Source organism: Zeus faber (assembly GCF_960531495.2).
Source record: "Zeus faber genome assembly, chromosome: 4".
Taxonomy (NCBI): domain Eukaryota; kingdom Metazoa; phylum Chordata; class Actinopteri; order Zeiformes; family Zeidae; genus Zeus; species Zeus faber.
In genome coordinates, this window is record NC_137191.1 from 32,128,120 (window position 1) to 32,148,359 (window position 20,240).

The 20,240-nt window shown below is 42.4% G+C and overlaps 1 protein-coding gene across 1 annotated transcript; it reads left to right on the forward strand.

Moving 5' to 3' along the window:
* Positions 1-657: 657 nt before the first annotated feature.
* LOC307229554 (sterile alpha motif domain-containing protein 9-like) lies at positions 658-6,544 on the forward strand (the record flags this gene model as incomplete). Its single annotated transcript, XM_079999554.1, has 1 exon — positions 658-6,544. One exon carries the CDS (start codon positions 658-660, stop codon positions 5,377-5,379), a length of 4,722 nt encoding a protein of 1,573 aa, XP_079855680.1. The 3' UTR covers positions 5,380-6,544.
* Between the last annotated feature and the right edge of the window lie 13,696 nt (positions 6,545-20,240).

Here is a 20,240-nt window from a genome sequence, read left to right on the forward strand (position 1 = left end):
AGTAATTATAAAATGTGTAATCTATTGTATTGGAGTACAGAGAGAGAGACAATAATAACAATGTCTCACAATTACTTAAGTCAGCACTACATGCACCCAAGACAACCATCTGTATACTTGCATTGAAGATGTGTAAAATGGGTCCAGCTACAGATTTTAACGAGGTGAAATAAGACGTTGACAAAAATCAGTTGTTTCACCTTAAGTCATCTAAACAACTCAAAGATGCTATCCATCCAACATCCAAAGTTGCTGCAAGCAGTTCATACTATCGGTAAGGGGGTAAATGACGAGTCATTGGAAACGATAGAGTGATGTGTGCATAGGTAACCTTATTTGATATGATGTAAAACTGAAACTAAAACTAAAGCTTGTTTTTGTATCTTTGTATTGAATTTCTATCTGGCACGATACTGCTTAATACTGTACCCTATAAACCTTATAAATATAGTTAAGATTTGACTGTTAATATTTTTGCCACCCAAACACTTTAATGGATATTCCTCTAATGATTTACCCATGTGCTTGCAGAGAGGAAAAGAAGTTGATGAATATCCACAAATGATGGAGGACTGGACCAGTCATACTGTGAAAGAGTGGCTTATCATCCATCTAAAAATCCCACTGAGTATTGCGCAGAGCCTATATGACAAAGAGATGACAGGGGCTGCCTTGGCCTCCTTTGAAAAACAGGACCTATTCGATTTATGTGTTCCGCCCGCGCTCGCACTCCAGATTGTACGCCAGGTGGAGAGGTTTAGGAGACCTTCAGAGATGTCCCAGAAGAGTGCAAGATTACCAGGCAGAGCAGCTGAGCTCAGAGGAAATGTGCACAATTACAATGTGTCAGCAGGCCTCGATGACTATACAGATGTGGAAACTGGGTCATCAGAGACTGGATTCCAAAGTCAAAGCCCTTCGCTGCTGTTACTGAAAGAACTAAGAAATAAAATTAATTCCATCCAAAATACAACAGACCACGGCCAACTAGAGAAAGAACCTCCCAGAATCTCAACCACAACTACTGAGGACACAGCAGCTGTACACCCAGCAAAGACAATACGTCTTACCCGGCCATTTGACTTAAAGGACCCATCTTTCTTGTACACTGAAAATGACATTCTCCCTCCTCCAGATGGTCCAAGCAATCTTCTTGATCCGGTGCATGAGTACCATATTTTGCCTAGCATAAAGAAGGTCAGTGAAATTGAAATTATATATAAATTCACAACTGCAGTATTTTCTTTCGCTGCGAGTTGCATGAATTCCCGCACAAATGGCACTATTCATTTTGGTGTGAAAAGCCAGCTGACGCAGGAATGTGGTCGGGTAATTGGACAAGAGATAACTTCTTTTGCTAAATATAGCGAGGCATTTGAATTGAATCTAAGGTGGCACTTTGAAGAGGAACATGTAAATGTTGCAAAAACATGCATCAGGCCTCCTAAATTCATTCAGATTCAGTGTCTTGATGGAACAACCTCTGACAAATGGGTCATTGAGGTTGATGTTGTTCCAACGCATTCTGTGACACAAGAAACGGTTTTCTATACATTTTTAAAAATTGCTACAGCAGGAGATGAGGAGCAATGCAAGACTGAATGTCTGTTTGTGCGTGAAGGCCCAACAGCTATTAACATCTTAGAAGATCCTAATCCTCGTGCAACCCAGCAGAAAATTAAAATCATAACAGACAAAATAATCTCCTGGGCATTAGCACGCAAATCAGCAGAAAACAAAGAGGGATATAGAAGCCAAGCCCCCCAAGGCCACCAGGGGAAAAGGCTGAGACAACTGATAACTCGTGGTAGTGATATGTTAGAAAACATTCAACTAATAGTCATTACCAACAAATGTCACCCTAGCCAACTGGAGTACCTAGGCTTTCTGAAAGATATGAAGCCATTTGCAGTACTCGATTTTGACCCGGAGTCTGATATAAATGGGACGTGCAGTTTTTACCGCAAGGACAACATCGCTAATATACACTATCCACATATGTACACCACCCAGGACAGTTTTACAGCTTTCATTGGAAAGCTGAACCTCTTTAGACAAACGAGCTGGGTCTTCTGCAATGGACGGGTTAATGAAGATACTGAGATGAATAAACCACTAAACCCTGTCGATTGGCTTAAAATACGCTCTGGAGGAATCAGCAACATGGTTTCATTCCTCTGCAATTCAAATCTGCTTTCCCGAGATGGATTATTGGTGGTCTTCATTCTTCACTCTGCAGTCACTGACATCTCAAGCCCTATTATAGAAACCTTTTGTGCAATATATCGCACAATGGAAGGCCACGATAATATGCTATGTATATGCAAAGACTCTGATGTCTTCAACAATTGGCGACAACTTATAGAGACTCGTTGCAAAGTGGATATCACTGGAAAATGCATCTATGAACTGAGCCTTAATGAAATCAACAGCACCATCAACAAGCTCAAAGAACCCCAAACACAGTCTTATAGGAGATACCTGCCCTCCTCAGGTTTCAGCCCAGTCTTACTGACAAAGAAAGATGAGGGTATGATGACTGCTTTAAACATCTTAAGTGAAAATGAATGTGAGAACACAGAAATTGAGGCAAATGAGTCTTTTCACGAGTTTAAGACCAAAATTGAGGAGGACTTTTACAGAGGCGGTCAAGTCACATGGTGGAACTTTTATCTTTCAGAGAGGCCAGGTTGCCTGCCGTTTATCAAGCGAGACAAATACAGCGAGCTTTACGGACTGATCACTCCAACAGAGGGCTACACATCCCCATGTGTCATGGTTAATCTCTTTCATCACCCTGGCTGTGGGGGGACTACTCTTGCAATGCATATTCTCTGGAATTTGAGGAATACATTCAGATGTGCTGTTGTGAAGAACAACATGGTGCCGAACAGCGAGGTTGCAGTTCAAGTCAGACACTTGCTGTCGTGTGGCAACCAAGAGCAGTCGGTCTACACACCTGTCTTGCTCTTGGTGGACAACTGGAACAACATGGAGGACCTAAAGCAGTGTATCCTGAGTGTGCTTAGTGAGAAAAATCGCCGTAACAATCCAACGGTCATAGTACTGAACTGTGAGAGGACTCAGTTCCCAACTGAAAGCTCCAGAAAAAGCCTTGTGGCAAATGTGTTCCTCAACAACAAGCTGTCCCTCAAAGAGAAAAGTCTTTTTGCCGAGAAGCTGGAACAGCTTAAGGACCACCATGACAAACCTGAAACCTTCTACGCCTTCATGATCATGACCATGAATTTCAGTGAGACATACATCAAAAATCTGGTGAACAACATTCTCACAGATTTGGATCCCAGGAGCCAACAAGGTAGATTAATCTGCTTCCTAACATTGCTGAATACTTTTGTAAATGGGTCCTACATGTCACTCTCTCTATGTGAAGAGCTAGTGGGCATAAGGTTTTCCCTTTGGAATTCAGAAAAACTTGAAGAAAAAATGAATCCTTATTCTACGTTGCTCATCATTTCCACTGTTGAGGAGCATGGCACCTATCGAGCAGTACGGTTCTTACACCAAATGATTGCCAAAAGCTGCCTCAAAGTGTTTAACGAGAGACACAAGCTTTCTTGTAGTGAGCTTACAACTGACATGTTGCACTGTGACATTCTCTACAAATCCTTAATGGGAAAGGACTTTCTAGAGCAAAACATTCAAAGTATGTTAATCAAACGTTACAAAAAGGAGAAGGGGGATGACAAAAACACATTGTTTTCTCCTTTGATTGAGCAAATATATGAAAAAGAGAGCCCAGACAAAGTGGAACAGATCTTACAGAGGGCATCATTAAGATTTAACAGAAGTGCAACATTGCCACAAGCACTGGCAAGACATTTCTACCTTAAAGACAAAAACTATGTATTGTCCCTCAAGTGGGCCAAGGATGCGCTTGAGAAGAAATCGAATTCCTACATTGCAGACACAATTGGACAAGTCTACAAGAGCCAGCTAAAAGATGAAACCAATTGCCTTGAGCACCTTACCCCAGAAGTGGTTGAAAAGTGCCTAAAATTAGCATCCAATGCCATAAAGGCATTCAGGAACTCACAGGAGTTAGCCGAGACGGACAAGTTGATAGATCCATATGAACCTCTTGACGGAAACATGCAAAGGTTATATAATATGTCAGGCTATGCAGGAGAGGCAGAGGTCACCCTAAACATTTTAAAGGTAATTCAAGCTGTTCCTCTTTTCACGATCAGTGATAGTTACAAAAAGGACACAATGCTACAGTTCCTCAAAGGTACCTGGAAAATTAAGAGTTGTCATGGCGATAGCAATGAAACAAACAACCACTTCATTCGAGTCCTGACAGACAATGAGACATTTCTGATCTCTCTGCAGCCAAGACTCAAGAAGATTTTTGGTGTTTTTGAGGAATACTTCACATACCTGAAGCCAAGGTCACTGAGGGAGAGGGACACAACAGATGATAGAAACAAAATAAAGTTGTCACAGTGCTTTAAACGGTACATCGAGATATTCTGCACTTCCAGTAAAGAGAAGGAATCTGAAAAAGCTTGTTACCCCAAACTAAGTCTTGCACAGCAAATAGCAGATCAGAGAGACTACCTGGAAATAAAACGTGCCGACTCATTTGCGGGACTCTTGCATTATTTAAATGAGAAGAATGGCCTTGAAATGGAGATAATTCTCCGCAAATGGGAATTTCTCATCAACAATTCCCCCCATAAAACCACATCAGACAGGATCAACTTCATCCTGGCCAATATTGTTCTGCACAGCATCAATCCAAATTCTAAACTGTTGAAAAAATATGGCCAACTGGTCTCACTTCTCAATGAGGCACTACAACAAGAAGGGACTAATTCAAATGTGACAGAGTTGTACTTCCTCTTCATGGTACTGATGTGGCCTACAAAACACAGAAAGTTTGAGCACCAAGCAGCCTTCCAGAACATCAGTAGCTACATCACATTGACCAAGAAATCCTTTCATCGTCGCTTCTCCCACATGATGCCAGCAAGAATGCCCATTACACACTTCTTCCTTGGACACAATACTGGACTGAAAAGAATAGTTTCCAAGGGAAAGATTGATCAAGCCTGTGCTTCAAATCAAATATCCGCTTCGAGTGGTCAGAGCCAGCCATGCAAGCCATACCTTCTCTGGCAGACCGGTGCTGTGTGGAAAGACCCTGAGGTCCAAAGGATGTTGCTGCGAGTTAAGGGTAAGACGGAAAACCGTGAAATTTATGTTAATTGCGGTAGCGATCTTAGAATACAGGTGCGTCCCATTTACTTGGGTGGTATTCGCAGTGGAGGAAGTCAGGAGGAAGTATCGTTTTATCTTGGATTCAGCATGGAGGGACCTGTGGCCTATGATATTAAATATGAAAATGAGCAGTGAGTGCATAACCTCAATCCTGTCAGCACATGACATAAATCTTAGAATACTGCTTTTAAAAGGAATGTACAGGCATTTATATACTGTATACGGTACCTTCTTCTCTAGGTAGTTTTGTTTAAACTGAAGTGGCAGGTATATTTTGGGCATAGTTGCCTTGATTGACAGGTCTCTCATTCAGTCCAGCCAGCTAATGCTCACTGCCAGCTGAAACTAGTGGCTTCAAACCATCTTTTCAGAAACCTGTGTGTGACATAGCAATCTATAAAGACTTCTATACATTAATTTTGAGTTTAACTTTTTATTCTGAATTTAAATATTGAATACTGGTGCTTAAAATATACTTTAAAAAATTATAATAAACCTAAAATATTGAAATGTGTATTTTCTGTAAGTCATAGTCTACGCTTAAAGTATAAAAGTTTAATAAAGTACAAAAGCCAATGTTTAACATGCCAATACAAAGTATGGAAAAAAGTATGCAGATAATTATGAAAGTTTGCTTGCGGGAGCTAAGTAAGCCACTAATATGATCATCTCCATTTGTACAGAAAAGTGCATCAATAAGAGGCTCCATTTTCCTGTATTATTGTATGTGTATGGATTATGGATAATGATTTCAATATACAAGTGTAAGAATTATGTGATGTTCCTGTTGCTTCCTACAATCCTTTTTTTAAATTAACAGTGCCACAAAAGACCTATATGCATCAATTATTGTATCATTAACACAAGCACATGGCCTTTAGGTTTTTAACACTAAAGCCATGAAATTAATTTTTAAGACATATTGTAAAATTTAACAAATGAATGAATAGATACATAGCATAGTATAAAATATTGTTGTGTATTTTTGTCAGCCAATGTCTACACTTAAAATATAAAAGTTTAATTAAGTACAAAAGCCAATGTTTAACATTGTCAATAAAGAGTATGGAGATTAAATATGCAGATAATTATTCAAGTACGCTTGTGCGAACTATGTAAGCTCTGAGCTCAGCCATTTTCATAGAAATGTACATCATTAAGAGGCTCCCTTTTGATGTAATATACGTATGTATGGATTATAGATCATTTAAATATACAAGTGTAAGAATTATGTGATGTTACTTTTGCTCCCTTTACTTTATCATTTACAAAAGCACATGGACTTTTGGATTTTTACGCTAAAGCCTTGAAATGTATGTTTAAGACATTGTTTAATGGAATAAATAAATAAATAGATACATAGATGATTGCTGATGTTTCACTGATTATTGACAAAAAGCGTTTGTCTTCACTTACTGCTAGAGCACCAAATTGACCACCCATGAAATCTGGGCCTTGATAGGACAGTGGTGTGTGACCTCAGATTTTTTTTCTTTCAAGATAAATTGACTGACTCAGAATTGTGTGTGTATAATAGCTATGGATAGTCCGGCTCTTTTAGGTGATTGGGCTCTTTACAAGTCATGTGTAAGAAGATTTGTTACATTGTTCCAACTCTTTGTTCATTTAATTCAGTTGGTGTAACAAGTCAGAAGAATCGGTTGACCCTGAGTTGTAAATGGAATTCTCACGAGAATGACTTAATTTGGCCAAAATTATTTGTTTAAGTAGAATTGAAAGTATAAACCAGACACATTCAATATGAATTATATAATTGTTTCACATTAATCTAATCCTCAGTCATTATTTTCTATTCGTCGGTAGAGGATTCGCTACAGGGCTCGATTTGAATGCGTGACTCGTGACTCAAAAAATGTATATTTGATGTGACAAAGACAGCTTGATATTCAATATTCATCAGACATTCAAATTTCAACTCGCGATTGCTCAAAACAATACTAGAAATGTTGAGTGGACGACTGCCGATATTTTTTTTCAACCATGTCACACTTGATCCATTTTGACTAATGTCACTGTTTTAAATCTCTATCTAAAATAAACAAAAATACAATGCAGTTTGACCATGTGGTCCCCAGAGAAGATTTACAAGTTTCAGAATTGGGAGACCTTTTGTCTATTTGTGAAAACAGAATTTGGATTTCTGCGTCCTTACATGGCCGACCACATGAGAACAGGTCTCGATGAAAACGAACGACCCTTGAGAATTGTTATAGCCATGGGAAAAAATATATACATATTTCTGTCTGCTTTCACAAATAGACAGTAGGTTTCACAAATATGAAAGAGTGTCTTTTTTTTAACAAGGCTCTCATTCGAACACAGTTAGTATGTAGTCCATTGCTATCACGGTATTTGTGTGTGACGGTGTTAGACATGAAGGTTGTAAACCCTCAAACACAACTAGACGGAAATAGGCCATAAACGCTCTGAAATAACAGGTTAACTGGCTGTTCTCTGCATTCTGGGATCTGTTTAAAGCCACACTTTCAGCACTGCTTTCGGCAAATTCGATTTTGAGTTCAGGTTTTCACATTTCAACCAAAACCTTTTCCATTCACCTCCCAAGCAGGTTCCTATACGATAGCATGTCATTAACAACTTTGTGATTCAAATCAAGGGTTGGAATGGTCAAGGTACAGTATGGTCAATAAGAAACATTGCTAATTTAATAATCTTCTAACGATGCTATAAGTTCACTGGGCCAACAGACAATTTAAAAAAGTACATGGAAGGAATTCTCTATTTCATCAATAATACTTAGAGCATCAACAATTATTAGATTAATTTATGAGTTTTTTTCTATGATGTGCCCATGATTGTCTATTAGGAAAACTAGAGATGACACAATACCATTATTTCGAGACAGATACTAAAATCTTAAATGTCTACCGCAGGCAGGGCTGTTTGCAGGCTATGCGGTTGCAAAGGGCCCCCACGGCCACCAGGGGGCCCCCAAGCCCCTAAGCCTATTTTTTGTTGGACAAGCTCTTGCAAGTCACAGGCTCAGTTTTTAGGCTTCCAGTAAGCTTCCGGTATTAGAGGAAATGAGGCTTCCAGATGAATCCGTAGCTGTAAACCATCTTATGATACCTCGCCGAGAAGCGGGCATAACATAGCTCCAAAGACGGCGATCTTTTTTGACAAAAGGAAATGTGCATGACCATATTTGAACGGGCCTCTTGACCTTTCACATCAAGATATCTGAATGAAATTGGGTTCATTAGAATCGCAGGAGTCTCACCTTTACAGTTATGCCTGACATATCACAACTACATAGGGTATCTTAGCTTTAAAGTCCGAAAAAAAACAAACTGAAAATGTTAGCTTTGCTTTTTTTTATTTTCGCTATTTGTGCACATTGTGGTAACTAAACAGTCATTGAATTGTTGAAATGTGTGGCTACAAAGCTGGGATTCTGATCAATCCAAAGAGCCCAATTGCATTAATGTGTGATAAAATACACTCATCAGCCACAACATTAAAACCGCTGACAGGTGAAGTGAATCACATTGCTCATCTCGTTCCAACGGCACCTTTCAAGGGGTGGAATATATTAGGCAGCAAGTAGATAGTCAGTCCTTGAAGTTGATATCTGTTGGAGTCAGGAAAAATGTGAATTAATGTGCAGCCATTCGGCAGATTTACGATTAAATCATAAATCGGCGATCGACTCCATTATCGAAGATTGATTCCATTGATCGCGATTGACATTGATGACAGACTTTTGTTTGTTTGGTTGTTGTTTTTTCGCGAGGAAACATCCGGGAATTGAAACGGTGTTGGCGCAGTTTACCGTGTCCTGAAAATGGAGCGAGAGAGAGGAAGAGGGAGAGAGGGGACGGGGGCTCTCAGAGCTGTCCAGTAACCACTGGTGATCGGGTCTACTTTCCCTCTACAGTCCGAACAGAAACTTTCGGCAGGTGCTCAAAAAGAAGAAAAGTCACATGGACCCCCTGATCTGATTCTAAGCATTTTGCTGTTCTGGGCAAGCACAGCGGAGCCGCTGATCACTTAGAGGAGGCGCCCCGTTGGGGCGCCCGTGATCTGCACTGCGCTGTGGGCACGTCGCAGGTGGCCGAGGTTCATGAGGAATTCCTCATGAATATATCTTTCCCAGACAATCCGCTACTTCGATACCCATTAATTAAAATTAAAACAAAAAGCACGCCTGATAAGGACACCGTGCGGTCCATAGGATCCCCTCCTCGCCTGCACGTACCTGCCGCTCTATATGCAAATCTTGTGATAATAACATAGCAATGTTATCTCATAGAGAAAGAAGATATTTCCAAATTAACACTTAAAGTTTGGAATGGCCAAATTAAAAACCATTAGTAAGCGAACCCATAACTCCTAACCAAAAAAATGTCCCTCTTTGTTACCCTACTTGGCAAGTTTTATACTGTATATCAACAGCTACCTAATTCAATGTCTAGTCGAGATCAGTTTTAGAGTGAGAAAAAAAAAATGCTGTTTCGATTATACTTCAACAATTACCAGCCTTACCAAAAAAGAAACCAGTAAGGATTTGAACACACAAACATTACTGTATTTCACACTAAAACTGACAGTTTACGCATGCAATATTTTTATTTAATGTATTTATTTAATGTAATGTATAATCTATACTGTTCGTTAGTTTATTATGTCCTTTAATTTAGAATTACCAATTTACTAATGCTTCATGCTATTGTGCCAATCTGTGACTGCTGTAATACTGCAAACTTCCCCACTGTGGGACAGATAAAAGATTATATTAACCAGCAGATCACTTTGATGCAATAACACAAAACAAAGAACAGAAAATAAATAACTCCAACTTTATAAACCAAAAACGAATGGATTCCTCCTGTTGGCATGCATCATATCTGCTTTCCGTGACATCACAAAATTATTTTTATAAGCAATTTTTCCCAATTTGTATTTGATTAGTTTTATCAATTTGGAATGCTTTGCGATTAAATTCTATTAACAAAGCACAAAAAACACTTCTGAAAACAAAAACTCATCATACTCCTCACCTTTACCAAAGTTACATCAATAAACCAACACACCTTTTCCAGCAACTTAAGATTCATTAATATACGCAGTGAAATGTTAATATCTGCTAAAGCTCACCACACACACCACTATTGTCATATATAAGACATATGAAACACAGAAACAGCATTGATCATCTGCATTTTCTCTCACAGGCTATTTTAGATTCACAAACTATTCTTGAGGAAAAAAATAAAAACTCACTCCACTTAGGGTTTGGGGCTTTGGTTTTGGATGGGGTTTATCCAATCATGTTCAGCGACACAAAGTGGTATTTCACCTTCAAATGGTATGAGAGTAACACAACGCAATTCCTTCCTATCTAATGAACCGCAAGCTACTGTCTATCCCTGTAGCGCAGATATGGTGTTAGCATTCCACTTGCAGTACGGCTCAAAAATGGCAACGCAGCTTATGAACCTGGTGAAGATACGGCCTTAGTTGAGACAGGAGGTTAAGGACAAATGGCGATGGACATGAATAGAGGAAACTGGTGGAGACAGGATGCCATTAGGCACTTGGTTACAGTTACCACTGGTGCTTTGGCATCAATGGCCGACCGTGTTTGTGATCAAAAAGACAAAACTGCTTTGACAGAACTGTCAATTTCAAATCAACATGCCAGCTATTTAAATGCCCATGGCATTGCTCCAGAGTTCAGGCAAGGTTTATCTGACAAGCTAAAAAAAAGTGTGTAAAAGAATGTTTTCACTGAATGTTGATGAAGCTACGAGCCTGAACATGGACAAAATTCTCAATGTCCTTGTTTGCTTTTATGATGATGATCTGGCCAAAATGTTTACACATCTAGCAAGCAGAAAAGTTAATATCACCAATGCATCAGCCCTTATACTGGAGCTAAAAGATATCCTGGAGTCCAATGGTCATCAGTCAAAAGTCATCAGTATTCTACTGGACAACTGTACGGTAAGGCAAGAAGACTGCAGTGAAGACACTACCCTCACTGGAGCACCCAGAGGCCCCACTACCCCCACTAGAGCACCCACAGGCCCAAATATCTCTACCAGAGTACCTAGAGGCCCCACTACCTCCACTGGAGCACCCAGCGGCACCACTGGCTCCAGGGCTGTGAGATCTGTAGGACCTGTAATAACTATTAGACTAGGCCCATATTCCACTTCTTCTGAGGAAGTGGGGCTTTCTCATCTCAGAATAGAGTCAGTGCCTTGAAAAGGAGTGGCTTGGATCAGTTGCAGGGCTTTGTTTACAACCCAAAAAGAATGAAGAAATAAGTGATAGCGGCCATGTTATTTTCACGAGTGTACCAGTCCTTTAAGGACATAATTGTTACTGTATTTTTTTCATTCTTCATTTTTTCCTCCCATTATTTAATTATCTCTTTTTCAGAAAGAAGCACTTCAGAGTTGGGAACTGTTAACAGTATTGCAGCATTGTACAAAGTTTTAATTCAGTATGCAATGCACATACTTGTATAGAGCAATTAGTCTTTGCCATTCTTCATTCGTTCTAAAAGTCACTTAATGCAGAGTTCAGACTACGTGATTATGGCCTGATTTTCCACTTGCTGACAGACTTTTGGAGATCGCCAAGTAAAGCCCCAGATCGGAGGCAAATTAGAGCAACGAGTGTGTGGTGTGAACTGCTCACAGCTTGCCGAGCGCTTGCCAATGGCTCGCAGATGCCTGGCGAGATCTCAAGCAAGTATCTGGTCATGTTGGTCTCAACTCGGGAGTGGCTCAACAAGCTACAGCCAATGAGAGCAGACACGGAGCGAGGGGGAGGGGAGGAGTCGAAAAGGTTAGACAGGATTGCAGTAGAGCAGCAGCCAGAAACATGAAGCATACCGATCTTACTTTCCTTCTCTAGATTTAGATCTAGATAATCCTGTCCCGCCCATGGTATTGTGTAATTTCCGGTGTCACTTCTCGCCTGTGTTGTCGTGACAAAATGGAGTTTGGAGACCCGACACACTCGTTGGGGATTCATCCTGGTGAAAGATCTTGTAATGTGTGACCCCCTGTTGCCCATCAGCCAAACCACAACAACTTCTCAGGACGTGGAGTGGGTCGTCTAGTAACCCAAAGGTTGCCGGTTTGATCCCCAGCTCCTCTTGCTAGCGTACTGTCTTGTCCTTGAGCAACATACACTTGACTATGTCTGTCATGATCTCCGCCTTCTTCTACTTCCCCTCCCTCTCCTGACCTGTCCCATTAATCCAACTCCATTCACTTGCGCACACAGCTGTTCCCGATCTGTAATCCAACCCCTATATAAGCCTCTCTCACCAGTCACCCATTGCCAGTTTGTCTTTGATGCTTGCACCAGACTCGCCAGCGTTCTCCGGACTGATTCCCCGCTACCGACTCTGCCTCGCTCCGACCACGTATCCTGCCTGCCCCTCCGCCTGTCTTCTGTCTGCATTCCTCGTTATCGAACCTGCCTGTCCCCGACGATGTATCCTGCCTGCCCCCTGCCTGTCTTCCGTCTGCTCTACAAATAAAAGACATTACCAAATATCCCTGCCTGTCTTTGTGCTGCAATTGGGTCCTAACCACACCGTTACAATGTCAATCGGTGTATGAGTAAGTTGCTTTGGACAAAGTGTCTGCTAAATTATGTAATAATATGTAGATGGCTGAAAGAAGATACATTGTTAAAAACAATCAGAAAATGAGGGCAAAACGAGCAGAAATAGGCAAATGCGGCAAATACATAAAATAATAAAAACAACACAAGCAGCAGTTCCAGGGAATGTAGTTTGAAGTGACCAGAGCATATGCAGAAATATAATCAGCAGATTAGCATTGCTGGATAAAAAGCCTGACGGCCTGGGGATAATAAGTCTGGTAGTCTCTTCTCGAATGCTCCAGTAACATCTTCCAGACGGTATTAATGTGAACAGCCAATAGCCTGGGTGGCTGTAGTCTTTTATGATTTCCTGTGCATTCCGAATGAATTCTGTATGGTAGATGCCTTGCACGGAGGGGAGATGGCAACCCATGATGCACTCCGATGTCTTTATGACCCTCTGGAGGGCCTTGCGATCAGCAGTGGAGAAGCTGCTGTACCAGGTCGTCTTTGATGAACACACCGAGGAACTTGAAGCAGGAGAACCTCTCCACTTCAGCTAGATAGACGTGTATGGGGGCATGACCCCACTCCTGCTGCTTCCTGAAATTCACAATAATCTCCTTGGTCTTGCAGACATTGAGAGAGAGGTTGTTGCCCTGGCACCATATTACAAGACACTAATCTCCTCTCTGTAGGCGGTCTCATTGTTGTTGGAGATGAGATCCAGGATGGTTGTGTAGTCTACAAACTTGGGGATGATGCTGGAGCTGCAGGTGGCCACACAGTCATGCGCGAACAGGGCATACAGAAGGGGACTGAGTATGGAGCTGTGGCAGTTCAATATGCCACATGCCATTTAAGTGGCGTTTCCAGGGCACCCCCTAACCTGGCGGTGGCTGCTGGGTGGAGGAGCTGGCTGCAGACGGTTACCCATGGTGATTGCTGCGGCTGCTTCTCCACCGGACCACTAGGTGCTGCTGCTTGTCGGGAGAGGGTTGGTGCTGGGGCTGCCCGTTGACCCACTGGTGGCTCCAGGGCGTCTTCGGCAGTTCAGTTTCGCCACCCCACGCCACCCAAATGCCGTTTCCAGGGCACACTGGCACAGAGACACAGACAACGATGGGTTGTAGACCTCAGTTTTCTGCAGAGAGGAGGCTAGGTGGAATTAGCCAGGAGCAGATGGAACATGTCATGACAGGGCTCATCTCCTGAGTGTGTGTATGTGGAGGGGGTTTTTAAACCTGCTGCTCGTTAGCCTAACCAACGAGCGTCAGGTGTCGCTGCTAAAGCCCTCCCATCCACACACCACAGCAGGCCTGAGGGCTCTGGGGACAGGAGGTGCAGTTACCCATTCTCACCACCTGGAGTCTACCCGTCAGAAAGTCCAATATCCAGTTGCAAAGGGAGGTGATAAGACCCAGGATCCTGAGCTTGGGAACAAGCTTAGCAGGCACAATAGTATTGAACGCTGAACTATAATCTACAAACAGAATCCCCAGGTATGTGTTTGCCTTATGGTGTGTACTGTCAGGGCAATGGCATCGTCTGTAGATCTGTTGGGGTGGTATGCAAATTGATGTCACGCCCACAGCCTTCTAGCCCCACTAGGGGCCACTCGTCTCTTTATCATGGACAGGTCGCCTGGCGTTAACCCCTTCCTGGTCCCCTCTGACGCTCCTTCCTCCTGCACCTCCCCACAGACCTGAGTTCAATCCCTCATCAAAGCCTGCAGTACCTATTCCCTGGCCTTCCATTCGCTCATCGCCAGATCGTCTGCTAATTGAACTCACCATTTCCGTCCTGCCTCGCCGAGCCTGGCTTCCTGTCACCCCGTCCGGAACCTGGATCCCTCCTTCCTCATCCCTGCCCTGTCTGGCCTTGTCCCGTCCAGCGGTCCCGCCTTTCAGGACCTGTCCACCGGATCCTGCCCAACTGACTCTCACCCTTTGTTATGCCAGTGACTCACAATAAAGTGCCTTTGTTAAACCTCGTCTGCCAGCTGTCTCTGTGTTGTGCGTTGGAGCCCCCCTTAGCCCTGGTCCTAACAATTGAAAGACGTCCAAGGTTTCAGGAAGGGTGGAGCGGATGTGGTCTCTGACTAGCCGCTCAGGGACTTCAAGTTGATTGAGTTCAATGTTACCGGGTGGGTCGTTCAGGCGGGTGATGGAAGGTTTCTTTGGCACAGGGACAATGGTGTGTGGGAGTCTCCACCACCATGTACTGGTTTAGGGAGGAAGAAGGAGTCCTTCTGTGAGTGAAGTGCCGGCATGGTGAGGGTTTTATAAATAAACATAACAAAAATGCTTGCTGGCAAAATCGGAACATAAAATGAAAGGAATGATCAGTGTCTGCGAGTCACGCTCTCGTGGTCGCACTCTGGTCCGCAGGCGTTTCCGCGTTCTGCACCGTGTGATTCCCACTGAAAAGACAGTACAACATATAATAAAACTGTCCCAGTCGGATCTGACCAATCAGCACTAAAGAGGCAGATCAGGCAAACCCGGTACAGCTGTGCCACTACGGAGCCAAGCCAGCCCAGTCACTTGCAGCCCTTGTCTGTCACGTACCCCCACCGGCTGACTTAGGCCGGGGAGCTATCCCCCCCCGGTGCGGAGAGGAAGTTGGCCACCACCAACTGCACCGCTTATGGATCACCTTGAACTTAAATAGCTGAAGAGCCAGGTACCAATGGGTGATCTGCACATTGGTATCCCTCATGCGGTGGAGCCACTTCCCCTAGCCTCCCTCATTAAAGTGTCAAACCCTGGCTGATCCGTTTCCAAAATCAGGGAGTGCGACAGGCAGGAATTAACCTGACTAACTATACCTGCTACCAGTACATCTTCCGGTTCCGGGAACGTCTTTGTGTGTGCGTTACTTCGTTGAATGTGTACATGCATGTGTAGGCAGTCTGTTTCTGGTGATTCTAGTCCTTCTCTCAAGAAGGCTCATTTTGTTATCAAATATATAAAGTCCTGTGAAGGTTCATATCCTTTGTCAAATGTATAAAACGTCCTTTAAAAGAAAAAGGCTCAAATATATTTATCAAATGTCCTGTGAAGAAAAAGGCTCATATATATTTATCATCAGTTTTACAAAGTCCATAAACAGGCTCATGTATATTTATCACTAAAGGGGCAAGAAATGTTTCTTTTATGTATTATTTAACTGCTCACCACATATGTATACCTATTTAATAACCCATGTATTCTATATATCATTTACACATATACACGAACAATACACAAATCTCTTCACATCTCTTTAGCTGCGGCACACACACACACAGGCACAGGCACACTCACACCTCAACAGGCAAAAGACATCTGACCAACAGTACATCAAATTCTCCAAAAACTTCAACAGCGCTTGACTTTATACTTTAACGTCGACTCATGTATACTTTTCTAATTTCATCAAGATTTTCACTTTGGCCAGACTTTTAACAAATGATCTTCTTAATCAGATTCTTTCAGCATACATTTATTCTCTTAGGCTGGTTTAGCGCTGCTTTTCCCCATTTTTTTCTCAAACTTTATTTTTCATCCTTTTAGCCTTTATTTTGTTACTCTTTTTACTTCACTTTTCATCTTTTTCATTTTACTTTAGGCTTTTAACTTTTATCTCTTTTTCACTTTTCATCTTTTTCATCTTACTTTAGACTTTTAACTTTTATCTCTTTTTCACTTTTCATCTTACTTAAGACTTTTAACTTTTATCTCTTTTTCACTTTTCATCCTTTTTCATCTTCATTCATATAATTTTATTTTGAGTCAATTCCCCTGGCCACGGTTATTTCCTCTGTTTTTCCTACCTAGATTTGATTATATAATATTTTCATTGGGCCAACTTTCACGCAGCATTTAATGTACACATGTCTTACTTTTTAAGGAGTTACGGGCCCTGTATCCATTAATCTTGCATGGTTATTTAAATAACTTTTGGCTACTAGTTCTGCCATTCTACAATTACTTTTTACTTCTACTTTTTCCACATCTTTTAAGCCTTTATCTTTTACTTTTAACTTCATCTTTTATTTCTCTCGTCTCTATTCTCTATTTCAACTGAATTCTTTCTTTCTTCATTCATTATTCTCTTATTCCCCTTATTTACGTCTTTTACAACTTAATAAACCCCAATTTAGACGGAAACTCACTTCACACATCAACACATCATCTCCATCTCCGCACAGTTTTGCTCTTGTTAGTGCAGCGTATCTGCCCAAAATACTACCACTTCAAAAACCACACACAGCTCAATTTTGTGAGGTAACACTCACTCTGCGAGTGGTAATTTGCTGGAGCAGGCAGCATCGGCAGGTGAGGCCCAGCAGATCCTAGTTTGTGACGCCACTTTGCAGTTTCTTGATGAATTTGATGTGTTGATGAAGAAGGAGAGACCGCTGACGCTGACTTGAGTAAAATCATGGATTTATTACAAAAGAACAGCATCAGACCAGACTTGCCATGGACGGTCTGGGAGAGAACCAAGCCGGAAGGATTCTCTGTCGAATGCAACTCGCGCGGGTCTTTTATACTGGCCGAAAGACAACATTTACCATTTGGTTCCCCTACATAGGTCACAGGTCACATTTCACTTCCTTTCTTACCAGGACCCCTGGTGATGTGCTCTCTCTCTCGGGACCCCTGGCACCGTCTCTTAGTAATTATCTTATACGATGGGGCTGTTTGGGACGCCACACATCCCAAGACACCTCACCATCTCACTAATTGGTAGGATAGCAGCAGTGAAAATGAATATACTTCCAAAAGCAAACTATGTATATATAATGATCCCAGTGCAACCAACAGTACATTGGTTTAATACTCTAGACTCAATAGTCAATAAATCTTATTGGAAATACAAGAAACGGAGAATTAAATTAACAACACTACAGAAAAACAAAGACTGTGGAGGCCTAGCAGCCCCAAACTTTAGATATTATGATAGCAAGCCATTTTCAATTTATAATTAAATGGTTACAACCAGAGCAACAATTGGCCCATGGATGATGAGACATTGAACAAACAGAATGTCAGCACTTATCATTATCTGATCTACCATTCCTTACTAAATCAATAAGGAAACATAAGGTCTTTAAAAACCCATTTATCGCAACAACTCTGTCAGCCTGGTGGAAATTATTCAAACTCAGTGGTCACACTCTAACTCCAAACAAATTCACGCCAATCTGGCACAACCCAGATTTTCTGGTTAAAAACAGACAAATAATCTTCAGGTCATGGAAAAGACAAGGAATTACTCACCTGGAACACATTTTTGAAAACAATTTGCTTCTATCCTTCCCAACCTTGACCCAAAGGTATAATATCGGTGGCCCGGCTTCCTTCAATTCCTTCAATTACAGCAGTCTCTAAATGTTAAAATCAAATTGACGAACAACATCCTACAACCACCTCCAATGATTGAACATTACATTTAGCAGATGCTTTTATCCAAAGCGACTTACAATAATTCAAACACCGACGGACGCAGCCATCAGGAGCAATTAGGGGTTAAGTGTCTTGCTCAAGAACACTACAGCATGCTAGCAGGAAGAGCCTGGGATTGAACCAGCAACCTTTAGATCACTAGACCACCAGCTCTACCTCCTAAGCTACCATCCCCCAACATCTCACGCATATCAACTTTTATTAAAAACAGTTGACACTTTATCTTTACCTACAATGGAATTGGAAAGAGACCATGCTGGTCCCACCAATATCAACCTGTGGGAGCTTATTGTATTTGCAACAACACCTTTTCTATGACTCGCAACTCCAAAATGCAACTCATCAAATATAAGATTCTGCACAGAGCTCATATCACGAAAAACACAAAATGCTCAAAATGGGTTTTGTGGATGAAGACATTTGCTCTCACTGTTCCCTTAATACCAGAGATGACTACTTTCATGCCTTCTGGCTCTGCCCACCTATCCTAGCATTCTGGACCAACATCACCAAGAAGCTATCAACCCTTCTGGGTCGCAGCATTCCAGTCTTCCTATCTATATGTCTTCTTGGTGACCTCTCCTCAGTCGACCCACCACTTAAATACCACCAACCCATTTTGATCGCCTTAACAATTGCCAAGAAAATGATAATACTCAATTGGAAATATAGAGATAATCTCACCACATCCCAATGGTGGCTGGAACTCCTGCTGGCTGGGCTGGAGTCCTGGCGGCTTGCACCTGGTGGCTTAAGGCTGGTGTGCTGCGACCTGGCGGGGCTGCGGAGAGCGCCGCCGGGTGCCTTCCGGGACCCCTGGGGGGGTTCTCTGCTGTTGTGGGTGTGGGTTGGCGTGTGGGGGGCGGCTTTTGGCCTTTTGCTTCTGCTGCACGGCTTTTCTGCGGTGGGCGCCCCGGGTGCTGGGGGTGGTGGAGGGCCTGTAAATCTGCCGGCCTGCTGGCATCGGTGGCGGGGGAAGCTGGCTAACATCCAGGTGCCCTGTGCTGAGCACACTCTGCAACGTGTATGGGCACTTGGCACACACGCCGGGTGGGGCGTCTGATCGGCTGCGGTGGGGCTGGCCTTCCACTTACGTGGGCCGTGGGTTGGCATGGGAATCCTGCCTGCTCGCCTGCAGGGCGGGCGGTTCGCGTGGGGTGTCCGTCTGGATAAAGTTGTGGCACAGTGTTACGATGGCGCACCTGTCATGTCATCTGGACTAAATGGAGTGCATGGCAATATTTTTCAGTCATCAGCACCAACCAAGAGAACACATTTGGAGTTCTGTGATGGAGGCGGTCAAGACAAGCATGCATTTTTCTTTGGAGATTGGGCTTTGGCTACATGTGTTATGTGTTGTATGTGTTATCTGCAGTACTGTGCCATGCATTTCAGACCTAGGCCTTCAGTGGGGGTCTCCTGCAAAAACATGCCAAAATCACAAGACCATATCACCATAATACAATGCCTATAGCCATGCCCAACAACTTCAAAAATCACTTCTATTGTTCCACAGTTCCAATAAAACCAACCAACCAACCAATATGACAAAAACGAAAGCAAAATGTCATAATTTTCTAATATGTTGACATTAATTTATATATGATAATATTGTGTTTTAAAGCATTATGTAACATGAAAAAGTTCTATACAGATTAAGGTGTGTTATTGTAATGTATTTTTAACAAGAAGCAACAAGCTGCTCTGAGGAAGTGCCCTTTGTTTGAAGAGGAAATCCATCGTTCTTTCTGTGGTGCGGGGGTGGTGTGGTTTAAGCAGCCACACCTGTTTTGGGTCTAGGTTATTGGGCCCGGGATCGGAGGTGGCTGTACGCCTTTTGCTTGTCAGAGCAATCAACGAGCAACAGGTAAATCAACCATACCCACACACACACAGCGAGAGGCTCCGTCATGACATGTGTCCATCTGC